Source organism: Wyeomyia smithii, chromosome 2 (genome assembly GCF_029784165.1).
Source record: "Wyeomyia smithii strain HCP4-BCI-WySm-NY-G18 chromosome 2, ASM2978416v1, whole genome shotgun sequence".
Taxonomy (NCBI): domain Eukaryota; kingdom Metazoa; phylum Arthropoda; class Insecta; order Diptera; family Culicidae; genus Wyeomyia; species Wyeomyia smithii.
In genome coordinates this window covers 100,132,658-100,155,549 of record NC_073695.1, presented here as the reverse complement: position 1 = coordinate 100,155,549, position 22,892 = coordinate 100,132,658, and the positions used below count along the sequence as shown (strand labels likewise).

The 22,892-nt window shown below is 36.7% G+C and overlaps 1 protein-coding gene across 3 annotated transcripts in view; it reads right to left on the bottom strand.

Moving 5' to 3' along the window:
- Positions 1-1,211: 1,211 nt before the first annotated feature.
- Positions 1,212-22,892, bottom strand: part of LOC129725375 (protein lin-28 homolog) — a 33,378-nt gene continuing 11,697 nt past the window's right edge. For all 3 annotated transcript variants that reach the window (XM_055681143.1, XM_055681140.1, XM_055681144.1), the window contains exons 2-5: positions 13,240-13,346; positions 12,999-13,171; positions 2,139-2,265; positions 1,212-2,075 (exon numbers count right to left, since the gene is read on the bottom strand). In XM_055681143.1, coding sequence (XP_055537118.1) covers positions 2,031-2,075; positions 2,139-2,265; positions 12,999-13,171; positions 13,240-13,346 — 452 coding nt within the window. In that variant the 3' untranslated portion in view covers positions 1,212-2,030. The remainder of the gene's footprint in view (positions 2,076-2,138; positions 2,266-12,998; positions 13,172-13,239; positions 13,347-22,892) is intronic.

Genomic DNA, 22,892 nt, shown 5'->3' with positions numbered 1-22,892 from the left:
AGAATGATTATTTTTAACAACTTCTGCAGGTCAATGAAAATAAAACAAATTAAAATTGCAATATATAGGCGAATAATACTCAATTCTTATTTATTATTTTATGTTCAATAAAGCATACTTCTATTATCAAATTTTTTCTTCCTAAGTTTCTTGGTGCCCAAATTTTTTCTTTCTAAGTCTCTTGGACTTCAACCGAAATAGAAATTCACGTCACGTCTTGTCTTAGGGATAAGCTATAACAAGCGTTTGCATTAAAATTATATATTCATGGCAGGGGCCTATAAACGTCAACATTTTGCCTACCAATCATAAATTCATCACGGCAGTAATATTTCATTACAAATGCTTGCAAAACTTATCTTATTCATTTAAAGTGCACATTGTACTGAAAACAAATGTTGAGCTCTTGTTTTTTTCCATCTAAAACGACATTTACTCGAGAACAAGTCTACCGACAAAATGGGACGTTTACTCTATTTCACTTGTTTTAGGGCAAACCAACCAAAAAGTGGGTACCAGAAACGCTGGTACCAGAATCAATGAGTGGTAGATGGAAAACGTATGGAGTTTGACAGCCACAAGAGCCCCCTGATTCATGGCTGCTATAAGCGTTACATATATCTGTCAAATCGCGCACCCGCAAGCAGGGATGCCACATATACCGATTTATCAATATTTCACAAATTTTTGCCCCAAAGCAGCGTTACAGAATCTGTAGAAAAGAATTGTGGATTTTGCAAAACTGAAATTCAGTATTCTGGACATTTCAATAAAGCTTAATGCAATAACTTGTGGCCAAATTCATTACTTTTTTTAAATTTTCTTCTAAAAGTACTATGAAGAATCCTCTATTTGTCAATTTCAACTATTTAGGATTGGATAATCAGTAGTTGTTTTTTATATTGTTTTATTGAATTATAAATAAAATAGAAAAATCAGATTTACTGGAATAATGTTATCCTTTTAAATTTGGTAAGAAAAGTATCGATAACTGCTGAAAATTTTGTGTTATATGAACATGTATGATAATTATAATAAGCAGCGCTAAAATAGTAACTTTTGTTATCAACCGTCAGAGTATCGTATGACACCAAAGATGAAACAATTTGATTTCCCCAAAAAGGCTACTCAAGGTTCCAACTGCAGTACAATACTGATAAAACTCTATCAGATTTCATGAGATTGTCATCGAAAATAATTAGGGCATACTGTTTATTAAAGCTCTTCAACTGAACCAAACTCTGCTATAGTCACTACACGCAACTCGGCGTTTATTCCGTTTTCTACAATTTTATGTTAAGTAACTTTTGTGATCTTAGTTTCCACCACTATTAGATGGGATGTGGTTTTCGTTGGTTTTTTTTGCGATGTACAGAATCGTCTCGAAATATCTTCGAGATTTATGTGTTGTTGCTCGAATGGTTAGATCTTGATTCATAAAGGACGATTGTTGGCACTCGTAATGCATCTCGAGAATTGCACATACTATATTTACATCAAGCATTCATTCGTTCAAAAACCGCGCTAGTGCGTTCCGTTAGACGTTGCATTTCACTGGGGACATTTTCGAATTATTTCGTTTCAGGTCGGAATGAACGTGATCATTCTCAGTACATATGTGTTTTTTTGTTACTAACTCTAAATGATTTTTTTGTAGATATAGGTCATTTGGCAATGTTGATAATACCAACCGGGAAGCAAAAGGCTTCCCAACATTTCGTTTTTTTTGTATATATAGTAACATACTAATTACGAATAGTATTTTGTTATCTGTATAAGGATACCATTCTGTATGGAACATCGTTTTCTTTCAATAACTTGCAGTCATTTTCGGTGAGGTAGAGTAGATGAATAGGAAGGTAGGTAAGTTCTTGCTTGGCTTGTAGGAATCATTTGTTTGTGTGTTTGTACTACAATATAAGCGTGGTTAAAAACCGTAGGCAGCACGGACATGAACCACTAATGGTAAGCGCTACTGCATCATCATACCACCTGATTGATACGACGATGAGGGCTCGTAGCTGGGGCCTCTAGCTGTTCGTATGAGTACTCGTCGTAGGCGCGTCTGGCGGCGACTAGAAGAAACATGCGGGTAATGAAATATTAGGGTGACTTCGCGTATGCTGGGTAAAACTTACTTTTGGTTTATTGGGGCAATCTGCCACTAGATGATCTTCGCCCTTGCAGTGGTGGCACCGTTTCGGCAGTGGACCTTGGGAACATGTCTGTGCAATGTGGTTTGAAAATTCTCCGCAATTGTAACACCTAGAAAATAAATTGAAGTAACCGGTTGAAAACGGTTTAAATTCTTCATAAATATTTTGCTGATTTTCAGATTTAATAACTAATTTCGGCTCCTAGTTTATGACAGTATTAACTCTCATTTATCTTGATTATGTTTGAAGTTAACAAAACGATGTTTATATTTAAGGATTTTTTAAAAACAATGTGCAACAAAAGCGATTCTGCTTAAATGTGAAAAAATACTTGTAGAAATGTTTTCATAAAAGATCAATTATTATCAGAATCAAAAAAGTAGAAACGAACTTATAATGATTTCAAGCGCATTTCAATTAACAGAAGTTAATTAACAGAAATTAGCGAAATCGCTAAACCGCTAACCAGTGGCGTCGAGTGGAGCAATTATGGTTTCTTCACTTCGCTCCGGAACAAATTTCTCTTTTGAACATACAAATCTAGACTGAAACTTTGTTTAACAAAACTTACGAATAGGAAACTTAAAATCTAGGGTTTACGGGTAGTTCCCAGGTAGTATCTACCTTGCCTACTATGTATATTGATACCGATTCAAGCAAACTATTGTTGCTAAGTATTCGTATTCAAGAAAGGTTGGCTCGATGTTGCACACACTAAAGATTAACACATTTTACAATATTCTTTCCACAATAAAGCATGATTAAATTCCTCATCTTTCCATGGTATAGGATGGTTGCTAGCGTAAAGTTTAGCACGTTTTTTAAAGGTTTAATTTCAGAAAACATCAAAGAATTTTCAGTAAAGCTAAAAAAATTGCAACAAAGAAATTTGAGCCACGACATAACGTAATATTATTTTGACGTAGGACTACGTCTAACCGCACTATATCGAGATACATTCTGCGGAAACTAAAACCAAAGTGTAACGTTGGAATGAAAGATTTCAAACGGTAATGCTGATGTAACCACATGATGGATTACAATAATCAATATGTCGTTGGATTGATAAAATGATGGACAATTTTGTGATTCCTCAGTTATCATTATCATTTCATTGTTTATCAGTGAAAATTGAATAAAAGTTTCAAGGTCGAATTTTCACGAACAATGTACCAATCACATGCGAGCACCCCTGGCACAGACTTCATAAATAGACACCAAGTGGTTGCTGTGATATCCCGTATAGCAGTGGCAAAAAAAAATTGACAGAATCTTCCCGTCCCAATAGGTCAAACTAACGTTTGCTTCTATGAGCCTAGACTATATTGATGTCTTGAAGGTGAAGCTTTTTCGGAAAGTTCGTAACCACCTCCACTATCAGACAGTTTCACGTTCTGCTGTCAGAATGATATTAAAACTGATGTCTTGATGGAGAACAATCTGGCACAGGCAACAGTACTGCACCGAGCAATGTATGGATAGCGCGCTGGTCACTCGTCGTCTATCAATACAGTAGAACTCGATATCCATTTGTGTGCAGCCAAGCCAAGTTTAGACTACATTGCCGTTGTCGACGCACAGTGGGGTGTGTTGGGTTAACGCGTAGGTATCGTTTGGCGATCTGGAATACAATCGAATTGCCGTTTAAATTGTCTTCTTTTTCTTCTTGTTTCGTATATGTAGTAGCAAATATCAGAACTCAATATGATTATTCGCAAAATACGCTGCGCCACCGGGGACAGCAAAATTCTGTACGTGTCGGTAGAGGCAGATAGCAGGGTATATAAATTAGGTTCATTGTACAGATAAAATGCGTTGTTTATTTTTAAACTCTGCATTCTGTTTTTCTCATGTCCATTTTAAATTTTCTGTGAATAACATTTTTGTTCAAAAACTGTAATTTTTTGTCGTTATTTTTTCCACGAACTTGTAATTGCAGGAAAATTTTATTATGTGACATCTTTGCCGCTTGGTGATTGGAGAGTGAGCCATAACAACAAATAAATATTGTTTTATTTCTACTAAATCGTACTCAATTTAGGTCTGTATAGAAGCTTGCCTGTTCGCGTATTGAAGAAAATTGACTGTATTGGAATGAAAGATATTCATCAATGTTAAAGAGAATATTTTTTCTTCTAAAATAGAGTGCTGCAAATAAATAATCAAAATACAGACGCCGTTTGATTTTGCCAAACACGACATGGCAGAATTTGCCAAAAATGAACGGTTCTCTTTTCATAACGTTTTTTCATAGATATTTCCACCAATGAACTAGTTTTAGTTCCAAGCTTGATGAATTGAGGCTGATGACCTAGATACTTGATATTACTACCCGAGTAATTAGAGGCTTAGTACTGCTTAGATCATGATCATTATACATATAACCGGCACATGTTCCGGTCATGTTCCAGGAACCGTTTTACCAATTCCGGTCATTCGCTTTGGCAACATAAAGAACCAAAATACCTTTCTTTTGGAGGATGTTGAGCTTAAATTTGTTGAAATAATCAAGAAGACTAAGAAATGTGTTTAGACATAATCGCTCGTTTTTGAAGTGATAAAAAAGTTGAAATAAATAAACGTGAAAAATTTACTTTTTTCTTAAAACTCAAATTAGCACGACGACTAAACATTTTCCAGCGTTGTCGCCATACAATTTTTCTTGTTGCCTTTCTCCTAGAAAGATATAGCAAACTGAAATACTACAAGGTATACAGCCCTAGGGTTGTATGAAATGGTGACGTGGGACTAAACACTGTAATTAGGGGATTTTTTGTTACAAAATATACAGAATCTGCAGACAGAATCATTGTGTTTGCTCAGCGACTGTACGTATTTTTATTTTTAGCCTCCCTGGAAATCAATTTTTGGAATATACTCAACAACACTCAAGAGAATATCATTTATATTTGGCGATATTATGCCTGTAGTATTTTTTTTGTGCAAAAAATATGTATTTGACAAGGCACAAGCATATCGTGCTTGTTGAAGAAGCACAAAGAATTTCTCGTAATGCGTCAAAGTCAGAATTAACTCTATATCCTCAAAAACCAAATCCAATAATACTTACGCTATCATAATGAATGGTTTTGTCTTATTTAACTGTTATTAAATCAAATCTATAGTATGGATCTTACTTTCAAAATAATATGGGAGCCCTTGTAAAGGTTCATCAATTAGCAAACAGAAGGAAATATTTTAAACAAAATTATTAACAAGTTCCAGCAAAAAATCGTAGCAATCCACAATTACATTTTTTTTTTGCTTGACAATTTTTTTCATTTGTCTACAACTACATTCGCTGTATTACGGAGACAGGAAATATACGTTTATTATGGTAAAGCTTAGAATAATCATATATCATCTAACAATTTTGAAATGTAAAAGAGATTCTGTACGAATCTCACTAACTAAACAAAAAAAAAAACACAAGCATTCGCAGGCTCTTACTCTTCTATAAATGTATATATTTAGGAATTTACTCTTTCGATACTATCCGGTCAAGATTATTTAGTGAATATCGAAGATAAAAATAAATAAATATCCGTTGCAAAAATTTACAATTCTTGTTGAGTAATTTATGGCAATCATATTTATGAGATAAACTTTCAATCACCATCAACAGCAGCATTGTTTCTCCTCAATTGCATACAAATAGAAATGTACGAACAAAAGTGTACCACTGCAATACGAATAGTACCGCTGCAGTACGAATAGAAGTGTACCGCTGAAATGTACGAATAGAAGAGTACCACTGCAATCATAGACGACGAGAGACCTGCGGTTCTTTACTCCACTGGTACTGTTGCTTTTACCGGCATGTTTTCTTTCTAGACATCAGTTTTTATTAGGTTCTTCAGAACCTAACACGCAGGTTTAGAAATTGTTCAAGGATGGGTATTGTTTCAAACTTTTAGGAAAACTTTTACCTTCGAGACATCATATTAGTCTAAGCTCATGGAAGCAGAAATAAATTGACCTATTGGGACGGGGAGACTCTGTCAGTTTTTATTTCGAAATTGATACAGGGAATATCACAGGGAACGGATGGTGTCCATTCACGTTGTCTGTGCTAGGAATGCTCGCATGTAATTGGTTCACTATTGGCGTAAATTTGTTATTGAAAATTTTCATCAATTTCACCGCTTAGCAATGAAATTAGAGTGATAATTAGCATACTACAAAATTGTTATACATTTTATCTATCCAACAACATATTGGTTATTATTATTCATCATGTGGTTATGCTGTTATTATCGTTCGAAATCTGACGCAACATTTGCCCGTTTCATTTCCAATTTTACAGAATGCATCCCAGTATAGTAAACAAAGACGTGTCCCTCGTCAAAAACCAAAGGTATAAAAGAGTCGAATCTCGTATATCAATCGACTTGGTTCGACGAGCTGAGCATTTTCTCTGTGTGTGTGTGTGTGTGTGTGTGTGTGTGTGTGTGTGTGTGTGTGTGTGTGTGTGTGTGTGTGTGTGTGTGTGTGTGTGTGTGTGTGTGTGTGTGTGTGTGTGTATGTGTATGTACGTAACGGTCTCCCAATCTCACTCAATTTTCTCAGAGATGGCTGGACCGATTTTAATGAAACTAATTGCAAATGGAAGGTCTAGTTGCACCATAAGACCCTATTGAATTTTATCGCAATCGGATTCGTAGTTTCGAGGTTATGTTCAAAAAATATGAAAATCACAAAACTCCATTATCTCAGAAACTACACAGCCGATTTTAACAAAATTGATATCAAAAGAACGAGCTTGTTTTTTGAACCATTTGTAAAATGATTTTATAATGATTGGACATGTAGTTCGAAAGTTATGCAAAGAAACGTGTTTTAAACACTGTTTAAACTCACTCACTTTTCTCAGAGATGGCTGGACCGATTTTCACAAAATTAGTGTCATATGGAAGGTCTTGTTGCCCCATAAGACCCTGTTGATTTTATTGCAATCGGACTATTACTTTGCCTGTTATGTTTAAAAATGTGAAATCCAGCTATGAAAAGTAAAATATTTACAAGACTACTTAATCTCACTCACTATTCTCAGAGATGGCTGAACCGATTTTCACCAAATTAGTGTCAAATGAGAGGTCCAGCTACCTCATAACACCCTATTGAATTTAACTGTAATCGGACTGTAACTTCGTCTGTAATGTATCGAAATGTGAAATTCACGAAACTTCATTATCTCAGAAATTACACAACCGATTTGAACAATATTGACATCAGATGAACGGGCTAGTTAAGGGTTAACTGATGAATTATGATTGAACAAGTGGTTTCATTATTCGGTTGCTCTATACGTTCCCATTTCATTCGATTATAATCGAACTTAAGCAACCGTTATATATTAAACTGTTAAAACAACGAGTCTACTATCTCAAAGATTGCACGACTTCTTCAACATAACTAGCATCATACGAACGAGTTATCTCTTAAACTTACAAACAACTAACTTCATAACAACTTGATATGTGGTTCAAAAGTTATGGAACGAAAAGAAATCCAAAGACTATTTGAAACTATACCTGCTTTGTTCAAAATACGTGGGCTCATTAAAATTCAAATGCGGTTTCGTACTATTTCAACGTTCCCGGTATCGCTCGTGATGAAATTGTTCGAAATTAAGTCATTTCTTTTATTTCGCTATTTCTTAAGCACTAACATTACGTCAAATTTCATATTTTATACTTCAATTATTTATACAACATCAATATTTAAGAACCCAAAGAGTGAATATACTTTAATTGGATTGAAGCGTCCATGTAAATCTATTTTTACAAATAATAAGTTTGAATGAGAAAGGCTGGGTTTGACCGCTAGGTGGATTAATTTAGGTTTTATACCATAACCAATCATATTCTGGTTTAGCCCCCAGACTGTCTGAGAAAACGTAATTTTGGGACACCCTGATAACCTGATAATCTTAATTTTTATTGAGCTCAGGCTTTGAAAAACGCCTATGTTTCAATGAAATCCCACTTCACGATAAATGTGAGTATTTCACATGAGCTTCAATTGAGGATAACCTCCGTCTACTGCTTTTCCTGCAGCGATCCGGTTTTCAAAATCTTGGGATTTCCATTAGAAGATTTTGTTCCGCAACCTTGTTGTAGAATAACGCTACAAAAAAACTTTATGCATAGCGTAATAATCGCAAAAGAGTGCTTTCCACATAGATTAAGAAAGTATTCTGTGCACTCATTGAACAGAGAAGTAAAAAACTGTGGAAATTTATGACGTAAACCAGTTAGGTATGATGAAAAAATTCCCTTCCTGTGTAATCTCAGACCAAGCGGGAGTAACAGAAAAAACCTAAATTAATCCACCTAGCGGTCAGACTCAGCCTTTCTCATTCAAACTTGTTATTTGTAAAAGTGGATTTACATGAATGCTTAAATCCAAAAAGGTATATTCACTCTTAGGGTTCTATAATTTTGATGTTGCAATTAAAGTATAAAATACGAAATTTGACGTAATGTTAGTGCTTCAGAAATAGCGAAATATAAGAAATGACTCTTAATTTCGAACAATTTAATCAACGAGCGATACCGGGAACGTTTAAATAGTACGATACCACATTTAAATCATGTTGAGGCCATATATTTGATCAAAGCAGCTATAGTGTTGAAAAATGTCTTTGAATTTCTATTTTTTACAAAACTTTTGAACAGTATATCAAATTTTTATGAAGTTTGTTATTTGTAAGTTTGAGAGATGACTCGTTTGTATGACACTAGTTATGTTCAAATAAGTCGTTTAATACTCGAGATAATAGACTTTCGTTGTTTGACAAATTAAAACATAACGGTTGCTTAAGTTTGATTACAATCAAATGAAAAGGGAACGTATGGGGGAGCCAAGCTTTGAAACTACGTGTTCAATCATAATTCATCAGTTAACCCTTAACTAGCCCGTTCATTCGATATCAATATCGTACAAATCTGTTGTGTAGTTTCTTAGATAATGAAGTTTAGTGATTTTCACATTTTGATACATTACAGACGAAGTTACATTCCGATTACAGCAAAATTCAATAGGGTGTTATGAGGCAGCTAGACCTTTCATTTGATACTAATTCTGTGGAAATCGGATCAACCATATCTGAGAAAAGTGAGTGAGCAGTCATCAGAATAGGTTTCTTTTCAAAGCTGAATTTCACATTTTTAAACATAACAGGAAAAGTAATAATCCGTTCGCAAAAAAAACATTAGGGTCTTATGGGGCAACAAGACTTTCCATATGACACTGATTTTATGAAAATCGGTCCAGCTATCTCTGAGAAACATGAGAGAGATTAAACAGTCTCCAGAACACGTTTCTTTCTGTAACTTCTGAACCATATGTTCAATCTTCATAAAATTCAAAAGTTCAGGGTTTTTAGGTAGCCCGTTTATTTGAAACCAATTTTGTTCAAATCGGTTGTGTAGTTTCTGAGATAATGATGTTTCGTGATTTTCACATTTTGATACATAACCTCTAAACTAGAAATCAGATTACAATAAAATTCAATAGGGTCTTATAGGGCAACTAGACGTTTCATTTGCAATTGATTTCATTAAAATCGATTCAGCCATCTCTGAGAAAATCGAGTGAGATTGGGAGAGCGTTACACACACACACATGCAGAAAATGCTCAGCTCGTCGAATTGAGTCGAGTGGTATACGACATTCGGACCTTTTGAGTACTTTTATACCTCTAGTTTTTGCAGTGATTGCTATACCTTTCTAGGAGAAAAGCAAAAAGTGAAATGATAGAAATGACTTTTAATTTCAACTTCAATCCCGAGCAAGGCCGCAAACATTGAAATAGTACAATATTAAATTTGAATGATGTTGAGGCCACATATTTTGATCGTAGCTATAGTTTTAAACAGTCTGCGGGTTTCGTTTCTTTTTATAACTTTCAAACTACATGTTTAAACATTATGAAATTCATTGTTCAAGGGTTTGAAAGCCCATTTATTTGAATTCAACTATGTTCATAGCTTCTGAGATATAATAACGTTTTTCACATTCAGACGCAGCGCCAAAACTAAAAGTTCGATTACAATCAAATTCAACAGCAACCTAAGCGGCAAATAGACCCTTCATTTGACACCAAGATAGAAAGAATCGGTCAGACCATCTCTGAGAAAAGTGAGTGCGAAAGAAAGGTGCACATACACACGTACACACCCACACACAAACATATACACCTATACATGCATATATGCAAAAAATGCTCGATTCGTCGAACTGAGTTGAGTAGTATATGACATTCGGCCATTTCAATCATTTTTCTACCTTTTAATTAGCCAGTGATCGTTAGGAGAAAGTCAATATGTTTACTTTAATTATGTGATTTCACATTTTTATGAACAACGGACACAGTTACAATCCGATTGCAATGAAATTTAATAGCAACCTATGGGACAAATAGACCTTTCATTTGACACTAATTTTGTGAAAATCGGTTCAGCCATCACTGAGAAAAATGAGTGAGTTCAAACAACCTCAGGATAACTTTTCTTTACATAACTTTTGAACCATATGTTCAATCATAACGAAATTTAAAAGTTAAGGGTTCTGGGGACAGCCCAATCATTTGAAACCAAGTTCATTGAAATCGGTTGTGTGGTTTCTGAGATATTGATGTTTCGTGATTTTTACATTTTGATACATAACCTCTAAACTAAAAATCCGATTACAATGAAATTCAATAGCAATCTATGGCGCAACTAGACCTTTAATTTGCAATTAATTTTATGAAAATCGGTCCAGCCATCTCTGAGAAAAGTGAGTGAGAAAAAAAAAGTTGCACATACACACACACACACATACACACATACATACATACATACAGAAAATGCTCAGTTCGTCGAAAGGGGTCGAGTGGTATATGACATTCGGCCATTGGGACCACTTTTATACCTTCGGTTTTTCCAGTGATTGCTATACCTTTCTAGGAGAAAGGCAAAAAGAATTTCCTCGCCATAACAGAAAAGATTATTCAGAAATCAAAGTACCTACCTATTCAATGGAAAAATTGGAGTTGACAGGTTAAATGTGGGTAGTGTTGAATGTTCGGGTTTGTACGCCATATGATTATGTATTTAGTAATGTAAGGGTTTTCAGATATTTTGACTAATTTTTTGGTTCATTCAGCACCCCTCGAAGCGTGTACCCGGGTGCGCTCCGCATTTTCCCAGTCGACGCCACTGCCGCTAACTGAATTTGTAATTTTGCAATTTGAATTTGTCATGCGGTGTAATAAGCATAATAAATGTTAGCAAAATCGATGCACTATCAAAGAATATCGATACAAAACGGAGTCATGTTTCTTGCACAATGAGTTCAAAATGGACAAATATTGTTTTGAATAAATCCAATTTTCTCGGTATGTTTATAACGGTGCATTTTTCGAACATGTCAAATGAAAACTGTTGAGTTTTTCTAAAAAACGTATTGTTTAAATTTTTGTATAGGTTTAATGATAAGATAAAATATATCTCTAAAAATCTCACTTTGTTTCAAGAAAAACACAGTTTCATTTATAACGTAACCTCGACAGCAACTTTCAATAATCGGCGTTTTATGCCCTTTACAGAATGGAATAAACATGCTAGTTTTTGGAAAATCGATTCAGTGTACTCAAATTTTCAGAAGTTTTATGTTTTGGGTAGTTTTGTATAGAAAATTTTACCCCATTACCTATTAATAAATCTGAAATCATGCGAAACATTGTGCAATTATATGGTTGAACAAACCCAGACAGTTTCAGCCCGATTGGGATCTCGATACAAGACCTAATTGCGGTCCTCGTGAATTGACTTTCAAGAAGCTTACATTCCTGGAACATGAATTGAATTATAAAGATCTTGGAAACGGATGAATTTGGGAAGTTGATCACTGTGAGCTTTGTATTTATTAACAGATGCTAATATAATTATTTTACATTTTTTTCCTGTATGGGTTTTCTCACTGCGACCAGAATCGTTGATCTATTGTGAGATATGCACGAGTGTATGCTGTATCCCGCACTTCTATTATTAGCAATACCGCTATTGAGAAGTGGCATGCTTATTATTAATTTATCAGTGCTTGTGTGTAATGTGATTTTACCCTTCTTTTTACACACTTACTATTCTACTATACGGAGCCTCGTTTCTCTTGCCAAATATCACCAATTATAATTCCCTGGAGAAGTTTCGTCGTGCGTCCTTCTGACCAGTTTTATTGATAAGAGGGACTTATTTTTTGTTAAAAGCGTTTGTTGTCACGCACAGGTATTATAGATTTCAGCGTAAAGGAAGGGTAAGTAGTGGGGGAGCCTGAGTATAAACCCATGCTGAAGTCATTTCTGACATCGAATGGCCTGATTCTACTAAGATTCGAGCCCACGACTATTCGCTTGACAAAACGGACTCTGTAACCTTACGACTACGCAGCTCCCATTATTTTACATAACCAGAAAAGGTTTGTTTCTGAGAATAATTGACATTTTGAACGCCATAAACAAAGACAAATTCCATTTTGTCCAAAAAATAAGGATCTGAAAATGAACATTTTAACATTAAAGCAAAAAGCAACATATGCGTGATATTCCTAGCTTACAGCACTTTTTTTAAATGTAACAACAATCTATTCTGATATAGTCTTGAAGGAATTTTAAACTTTGCTGAAAACGTTTGCAACCGTCTTTGATTGTCTGCTAGTAATATTCAATAAAAATATAATTACTAATCATATTCGTAATAGAAAAGGTATAAAGATGAAATTGTGATTAATTATTATTATATAGAATACGGAAACGAGCTGTTCTATAATGAATGAAAAAAAAAGCATCTTGCTTACCTCATTTTACGGAACTTCCGCTTGGCTCTCGGCCGGAATTCGCTTCCCTTGCATTGCGTCTGTGAGGGACCATACACTTTGGTTGCCTCAAAGCCTTTATCCGTCAGTTTGCAGTCAAACTCGACCGGTTCGTTTTGACCCAGCGATCGAAATCCTTCCATTTGAAGTACACTCTGGATAAGGAAGTTGTTGTTCACATTGTTCCGTGAAAACAAAAAAACAAAAACAAAACTGATCTTACCTGATGCACAAACACGTCCTGTCCCCCATCGTCCGGGGTGATGAAGCCCCATCCTTTGACGACGTTAAACCATTTGCAGTGTCCTCGTCTAGTTTGGGCACGAACGTCTGCAAGAAGAAGTAACAGGATCGGTCAAAACTGGAACCTCACAGCACAGCAAAAGCCATCGCAGAAGGGGTCAAAACTGTAAGATTAATGTCAGCGGAAGAAATTAAAATCTTCGATTGAAATCTTCAGATAAAAGTGACACCTAAACCCTTCTTTCTTTAAGAATAGGTTGCAATCGCCTCGGTTGTTCTATCGTATCACTGATTCAAACCTGTTCTACATAGTTATTCAACTTCCACCGTAAAACGACGAAAACAATGTCTGAAATGGATCCGCTACCTGTCTAACGGTTTTTGTGAGAACTGTTTGGCAGGAGGAATGTTCGTTGGATTGCCTGTCCGCTCCGATTTTGTGCCAAGTCCTGCCAAAATCTCGTCATTCGTGCGTCAAATTTTGCTTCGATTTTTTGTGTGACTGCGAGTCTTCCTCTGTCGGCTGGCACGCAAAAGGGTGGATCTGCCCTATTATTATCCCACTTTTCATGCGTAAGGGCCCGCGCGACTCCACGAGATCGTCGTTGTTGATCATAAACTTGTAAATTTTAATCCTTGCCTTCCTGGTTCTTTCTATTTCCCGCGAGAAACTAGAAGATGCATCGGCGGAACCAGAGGAGACGGACATGTGAAAAAAAAACGGAGAATGGAACCAGTATCATCGTTCTCAAACCGTAGCTTATTAGTTTAATTTTTCGCTTTCTTTTGTTCGTATTAGAAATTCCCTTCACATTTTTTTGCAGTCTAAGGAAACCCTTTCACTGGAAGGATTTCTTTCACGGTTTTCTCGCATTGCGGGTTGTTCCTGCCTGCTTGTCCGACTTCGAGGCGTACAAGCATGTGAATAAATTATGATTAGAAATACATTAGAGACATTAGAGTTTTTTTCGTTCTCGTCATCATGCGTCGAGAGCGGATCACGATGAAGGAAATTGTAGATAAAATCGGCCAAAATTGTTGTTGCCCTAAACATTTTCAAATGTGTTATTATTTATTATTTCTATATGACATTGAATTACCTCGAAAAACAATTGTCGCTCTAAAACTAGGAATAAATTACTAAGCGATGCTGCTTCGCTAGTTGCATCTAGTTTTCAAGCTCATAAATCACTTCCCCGGACTAGTGGCCAAACACGGTCAGTCCCTTTCGCTGATGCTACCTTTTCTTCGCCATTAGCTCGTACTAACACAGTGAATCAGAGCGTGTCAGGTCCTTCCGATTGTATTCCCGCGGTAATTTGAATAATCCTTTATTACCAAAATTAGACCCGTGAAGCACACTGTCGGGTTGGATCCTCCTTACGGAGTAGAAGCGGTTTCGCGTAAGGGCTTACCTGTACCCTGGGCATGCGCTTGTTCTAATTTATATTTTTCAAACAACGCATGCGATACGCACTCCTTTCGTTATGGTATTTGGTCCCATAATAAGCCAAAGTTGTGGGAAATTCTGTTGCCTAATTACTTTCGTATAAGAGAATATTAAACGTTTTCAACGGTAATATGGAGTCTTGAAAAAAAAATTTTTTTTTGCACAAACTTGTAAGTAACACATTAGGCAACCACAATCGTACATCCCTGAGAATAAGAAACGACAATAACGAAACTTCCTCATCAGGTTTTCACCTTACGCATTTCGCACCGCTTTCGGTTCTCGCCTGCGTAAATTTCAAAGCAAGCATTTTTCCTTCTCTCGATGATCGCTCGCACAGGGGGAAAACTTATAATTAGAAGTCTTAGCAGTTGAGGTCTGAACCCTTCAAATTGTGTAATATTTTTTTCCCCTGCGGGATGCGACCGGAATCGGTGAGGTTCAGAATATTGAGGTCAAACGGAAAGACATTGTCGTTCCGAGACGTTCGACCCACGGTGGAATGGCGCACGCTGTTGTAGGTACATTTAATAATGTTTAATTCGTGTTTTTCGGGGCATGGTTGGATCGGAAAAGAAAAAAGGATTTGTGAAAAACCTCATTGAAACTATGTTTGATAGAATGTATCGCATACTCATCACATTACAACATGATGCTTCAGCAATAACCATAGATTTATAGAAATGTTCAATCTATATTACGCAAATCAGTTTTTAATTGCAGAAACATAGAATGAATAATTAGGAAGTTCATATCCACGGAGATAGTTTCTGAATTATTCATCCAATCATTTTGCTCTTATAGAGCGAAATTTGTTATATTGATCCCTTTTTTTTATAAAACAGCTATATACCAAATTTTCTGATTTTCGCTCCTCTGCTCTTTGAATGCTTATTAGGCTGTATTTTGTCAAGGAGACAGAATCCGAACAAGTCGTATATGAAGCACTTGTAGCGATACTCTATCTCTACAATTTGTCCAAACATTGTATTAAGTCAGGCCAAGCCTGTAAAACCGGAAGAGCTGCTCTTTTGGTACATACGAAAATAAAACAACTCTGGCTATGGAACTATAGTAATTTCAATATTACAATGTTCAGACCAGAGCTCTACATTTTCGAAACAAAACAACGAAACTGATATACTCGCGCTGTCATTTCGATTCGAACAGTTTCATTTTCACTTGATTCCTTTCGGCTACTGTCAACGAAGCACTTTTTTCTCTCTTACTTCTTTCGGATCGTTTCTAATGAAACTAATGACTACTTCAATCGACATAGATAGTGACGGAGAGAAAGGCTCTTTCCTTTCCTTCAGCGTCTCAATTGAAATTAGCACCGCATCGCGTCGTTTGATGGTAGTGTTCTAATACCGCAATCCGTAGTTAGAACGGCAATGGCATCCAATAAATACGTTACGCAAGTTCCGATCAATATTTCCTCCCTCTTTCCTATAGAAGTACTGTATGGAAGCCTTCTGTCTCCGTCAGCGCTCATTGTCATTTTCAATTGAGAATCGTCATTTGAGAGTGATGGTGATAATCTCCGCTTTCAATTGAAAAGCGTTTGTATCAATTTCAAGCCCTTTAGTTGTCAGAATCACAGCAAGAGCTTTCGACTGGGTGTCATGTGACTCACGAAGTGCTCGAAAATGATACAAAAGCTTTTTTAATTGAAAGCGATGGCTCAAAGCGTCACTATAAACTGATAATTGTCAATTGAAAATGACTTTGTCAGGCTCTGGTTCAGACAAATTGTAAAGATAGAGTGTCTCTACAAGAGCTGCATATATGACTTGGCCGAATTCTTCCTCCCTGACAAAATATAGCCCAATGTGCATTCAAAGAGCAAAAAAAAGGTGGAACCAAGCATGGTTGTTTACTTCCCTTTTTTGACAAGTAGGCTTTAATCCCTACGAATGATAAGTCCTCATTGCAAAAGCAAAACAAATCTTAACAATTAAAATTACAATTTTACTGACAGTGTTGAGAAGTCACTATTTGTGATTGGAGACACATACTCTTTGTTTACTAATATTTATCATTAATACTTGAGCTATTATCTCTTATTTGGATTAAGAATCGCATTTTTTTTTCTGCAACAAATTCCAATAATTCGTTTTAGTTCACTACAGCTCATTTTTTATATGTGACCAAAGGCTGCAATGCTGAATTACTTTGCAAGTTTAAAATGAAACGGGGATCAGTCCTATGTTTTCTTTTTGTAGTGGTTTTATTATTCGAACAGTTTTTAATGCGTTTCTCTTGGTGGTCGAATTCAAGAACAGTTGTAATGTCGAAGAGTTGAAGCATGCATGAAGATGGCCTCGTGGTTTACTCATCGCAGTTTGAGTGCCTCACAATGTGTTTTCCGCTCTTGGTATGGTATATTTCTGTCAAATGACTCGAGATATCATAATTAGAATTTTGCTTCAATATTCTGACTCAAGTTAATCAATACTTATAAATTCGTTTAATACCTACCATTGAAAATAGTCTCACTTTAGTGAATGTACTTTCCACAACCCCTTATACCACAGACTAACAGACGTAACACTGGTATTATCGCCAAAAAACGATCATTTTGAACTTCCAATCAAAAAACAGTTATTGTGCGACAACACCGTCATGCAAGCTCATAAAGATTTTGTGGTTCCCAATTTGACACATGCACGTACGCTAGCGCTGATGTCGAAAAACAAAACGCAACGCGAACACGGCAACAGATGGAGGTAGTGTTAGTATTGTAAAGTATGGAAATCATCCGAACGATGATTTTATAGAAAATTAGCTGCATCATGGACTTGCACGTGTTGAAATTTCTGCTTTTGTATTTTATATATTTTTTACCAACCTATCATTTTATATATTTATTTCCGTTCAAGTTACAAACTTGTTTATGTACCATATTTTTCGTTTCTTCATCAGGAGCTAAAATGAATTGATTTGCAGGAGAGCCAACTCTCGAACAAGCGACATATTTTTTTTCTGTTAGGGAATTAGAATTACGTTGTCCATTGATGTGAACTTTTGTAATTGTTGCAACATATAATTGACCGTAGAAAAAACACGGTGATCTTGAGTCTACCCCTCATTGTTTAATGGATTGTTCTAATGATTTATTTATAGTAATAGATGCCATTCTAACAGGGAATTGAATCCTTTTAAAATTAAATGGTAGATCTTAAAGAGTAAGTGGTATTCTTGGTATAAAAACCGTTTCATATTCGCCCTTTCCTGTAAAGATTGTTGCTTCAAATATATTTTTGAGCATATTTGTAACATATAGCGTTCGACCAATGCACTTACGTTCATTTGGAGCCATAATGTTGAGTAAAAACTTCAGTATTTTATTGTTACACATATACTGATTATCAATTAAAACTACTAGTTGAAACAGTTACGTAACTGTGATTTTACTTCAAATTCGAAAATTTCGGGGGGCTTAGTGCTACGTTATTTTAGGGGGGGGGGGGAGTCTCATTGAACGTTACTTATCGTTACATAGGGGGGAGGGGGTCTAAAATCTGGATTTTTATGTCTGTCAGTCAATGCAAAGTCAAAATTATTACTTTTTCCATTTAGTAATGTTCTGATATATGAATAATCAGGTATTCACTAGACTTGTAGGAGGAAATAGAAAAAAAATTGGAAATAAAGCATAAAAGTGGTATATAGAGTGGGTCGTATGTGTAAAATACTACAGGAAGTTAAAAACTGTGGTTGTTACAGCTCCAACAGTCAGAAATTAGCAGATTTTTAAAACTCTAACAGAAAATTGCATAACTTTTAATAATATCAAAAGTGTAAAGGGTGTCCACGATGAAATTGCCACATTATGAAATTGCTCTAACATTTTAACCGTTGGGTGGAATTTAATGAAAAGTTGGGTGGATTTAGTTCATAGTGCATTATATACATCCTGCAAGTTTTAAAGCCCTGCGATCGAAACTCGCGGAAATGGAGTCGAAAGAACAGCTCGTGCATGATAAAATCTTGCGCATTCATCACGAGAACAAGGATCTCTCGCATCGTTCCATCGCTAAAACGTTGGGAATCGCGAATTCCACGGTGTCGCGAGTGATTAAGCGGTTCGAGGAACGATTGACCACCGATCGGAAGCCCAGAAGTGAAGGACTTTTTCTGTACAACACAAAAAATCACAATCGCGTAGTTGAGGCCTTCAACCGAAACCCGAACGCCTCCGTTCGGGATGTGGCTAAGAAGCTGCACCTAAGCCGAAGTTTTGTCCAGAAGGCCAAAACTAAGGCTGGGCTTCGAACGTTCAAGGTACAAAAGGCCTCTAATCGCGACGAGAAGCAGAACAAGTCCGCCAAAACCCGTGCCAGGAAGTTGTACCTCAACATGCTGACGAAAGTTGAATGCTGCATCATGGACGACGAAACATGTGTGAAGTCCGACTTCAAACAGATCCCCGGCAACCTGTTTTTCACGGCCAAGGATAAGTTCAGCGTTCCGGAGCATGTCCGCACTCAGAAGATGTCCAAATTTGCGAAGAAATTTCTCGTTTGGCAAGCCATCTGCACGTGCGGGAAGGGGAGTGCACCTTTCGTGACCCAGGACACGATGAACGGACAGGTGTACATGAAAGAGTGCCTTCAGAAGCGGCTGCTTCTTCTCCTGAAGGCCCACAACGTCCCAACAATCTTCTGGCCGGATTAGGCCTCATGCCACTACTCCAAGGACGTGCTGAAGTGGTATGCGGACAATAAGGTCAATTTCGTGCCGAAAATGTTCAACCTTCCCAACACTCCGGAGCTCCGCCCCATCGAAAAGTACTGGGCGATTATGAAGCAGCACCTTCTTAAACAACCTAAGGTGATGAAGACAGTCGAGGAACTGAAGAAAGTATGGGTTTACATGCAAAAAACGGTTGATTCACAGGTTGTGCACAATCTTATGCCCGCGGTTAAGGCCAAGGTGCGGGCATTTGCGTATGGACTGTGAATAAAATACGAGTAAAATGGTAAAATGAAGTTTAATGGTTATTTTTCAATCCCTGAAAATTTGATGGCAATCGGATGAAAACTCGAATTTTGCGAATCAATTTTGTGTGTGGCAATTTCATCGTGGACACCCTTTAAGCAGTACTCGAGGATACAATAACAATTTGTCTTCACATGATCCTCCCCCTTTTGCGGGGAGGGGGTCTAATTTTGGACCATGACCGGTCGAAACATAGAATTTTCACTTCAGTTATGAGACAGAATCATCGCGTCTTCGATAAAGTTGATTAATTTGAAATGTATTATTGAAATTTCATTTGTCATTAATCGCAAAGTTGTTCATAAGCCATTTTGCAGGTAGTCAATGGATCAATATGGTTTCATCATCAAAGTTGTGTTTTCTCAGCTGTCACAATGACTGCACGTAGTACTCTATGGGCCTTCGTGGACAGTTTAAATAGGAGAGTAGATAAATGTTTACGGTTCATAGACAATTGTTCACGAAGTAGTGAATCAACTTTATCGAAGACGCGATGATTCTGTCTCATAACCGAAGCGAGATTTTTATGTTTTGACCGGTCCTGGCCAAAAATGCGACGTCCCCTTTGCAAAGGGGGGGGGGGGGGACATGTGAAGAAAAATTGTTTTTGTATCCTTGAGTATCGCTTACACTCTTGAAAATACATTAAACAGATTTCAAATAGGTTAATATTTATAACGTCGAGATATACTTATTTTGTAGCAGCAAAAAATAAATAAAAATCAATTCTGATTTGAGCTGCTTCAGATCTAATTTCTTGCAGCGTTTCCGTAATGTTTTTTTACTAGTGTATAAAATTTATTACCTGGTATTTGCACATATAAATATATCTCAAATGAACCTCTAAGCATCTGTATCTAGTAAAGAAACTATAAAAATGGTATAATTTACTTAAATATTCAATGATTTCTGCTACACTACAGCTCCGGGCAATATGCCCCACCGCTAGCCGGGCTGATATGTCATTGCTTTAGCGTTTACTTCTGAGACTTCAAGCGCTGTTTTACTTCGCGTGTTGAGCTGGCATATGAAGCTTATGCATTGGGCATATTATACTGCATCTAGGACGTTTTGTCCCGGTAGATTGAAAAGCTTGCGATTTTATCTTATTTTTTCAAAAAATTATATTTTGTGTAACAGTAATTACGAAACAAAATAATAGCAGTACATTACCAACTAAATAGTGTATCCAACTGCATGAAAGATTTGTTGTTTGTGATGAACATAGCTACAATATTGACGATGTTCCTCAGGGTGGACGTATTATACCTGTTTACCCTACAGAATACGAGACTGTGGTACTACTGATGTGATTTCGGCTTTCGTTTCTTGGGGGTTAGGGTGGGATAAAAAAAATAATGTTAGCTCCAATGTATTTTTCGTACTCCTCATGGGTCCTGTACTGCCATGAAACGCATATCAGTCCCATCTGTATTTTCGTCGATTTTGAGTTATTATCATCAGCGAATAGAATCACCCACGCTTCTCAAAATAAATGTGAAAAATATAATAGTTTGTTCTGTTGAATTTGTAGAAAATATCAGGTCCCATCTTGTCCCATCTAAAAAATAAACGCATACCAGTCCCATAATTGATATTATAGAAAATAACGTCTGTATTCGAAGCTTGAATGCCTTTTTCCACAACACTTTATTTTTCTTTGTTAATGTTAAGCAAAACTAAACAAAAATTAAAAGTGACCAAAAATAGCCAGTTCAAACCGAGACAATCTTCAATGGAGCTATCACGTAAAAAGATAAAACAATATTTTCAGACTTTCAAAATGCTTTACTTCCAGGAAAACAAACAACTTTGATAACTGTGACCAATAACAAACTAGTTCAGTCTCAATGGTCATGAATACTGGGACTAACAGGGGATTATTTTTTTTTATTCTCGCTTATTTTTCGTCGGTCTAGTTCCGCCACTGTTGTTGTGCCAATCACCGACGCCCGGGGAGGCGACTCCACCCAGGACCCTAACTCACGACTCGTTTATCAACGGACCGGCGCCAACGGCTTTACTTCCTCATGCGATGGAAGGCGTGATCCCAGAGATTTTTTCGCCTCAGAAAATCCCCCGGTGTCGGCTAGGATTGAATCTAGACCAGTTGGGTTGGTTGTGAGTGGATCACGCCACCTCACAACCATCGACACCTATGTCGGCGGTGGGATTCGAACCCAGGCGTCGAGCGTGGTTGGCGGAGACGTTACCAACCACGCTAGGCCCCCGCTTGGGGGATTATTTTGCATGCTGTAGTACAAAATAATCGCATATCAGTGTTATGAATTGTTTTTTTTTTTTATGGAACAAAAGTATCAAAAACTTTGAAATCCATCAATCTGAGAAGAAAACATATCAATATTGGAAGCGTATTTTATTGAATTAAACATTTCAATTCTTCAAACGCTGTTTTCTCCGTTCGATGATTTCACAGATGGGACTGATATGCGTTTCACGGTAGTGTAACAGTTGTGTAATATTTTAAATCGAACAGTGGAACTCTATGTTTGTGCCAGATTTTTAAATTTACACAGGATTTTATATGGAGAAAATTTACTTTTTCACACCTTATTCTCGAGAGATGTCCATACGTAATATTTGTAGCAAATGTTTTCTGGCAAAAACTTTTCTGAAGACCGTTTGTGGCTACGATGCTTGTAAAAAAGCTATTCACTGATTGAGCATATTATTAGTCAATGGTGCATCTCAAAACGATTGGCTACTGAATCATCCTGGATAAACAATTTTCATACACGATCATGCAGGTGTAGTTGCACCGTCTTACAATGCTTCATTCACTCGTAAAAATTTCGTAGCTGGATTCAAAATGACGGGTTGCTGTTCAATTTCTAGAAACGTTTCTTCGGACAAGGATTTTAAATGCTCAGAACCGCACAAATGAAATGATTTCTCCTAATGGAGCTGGAGTAGCAACTTTTTTTTTTAACTTATTTCTTTGACACGGCACAACACCACTAGGTTTACGGTGCCAAATACGAAAGATAATCTACTACTTTATTGATTACTATTCGGTACGTTTCTTTTTCCTGTTGTGGGAGCATTTTGGCTGGTACTTCGCGTTGTGATCTTTTTCCGGGGAGGGGAACAAACACTCTTTCCGGCCGCCGGATCATGCCCAATAGTGTCGTTTACGCTGGCTGAGATCTCGCTGTCGC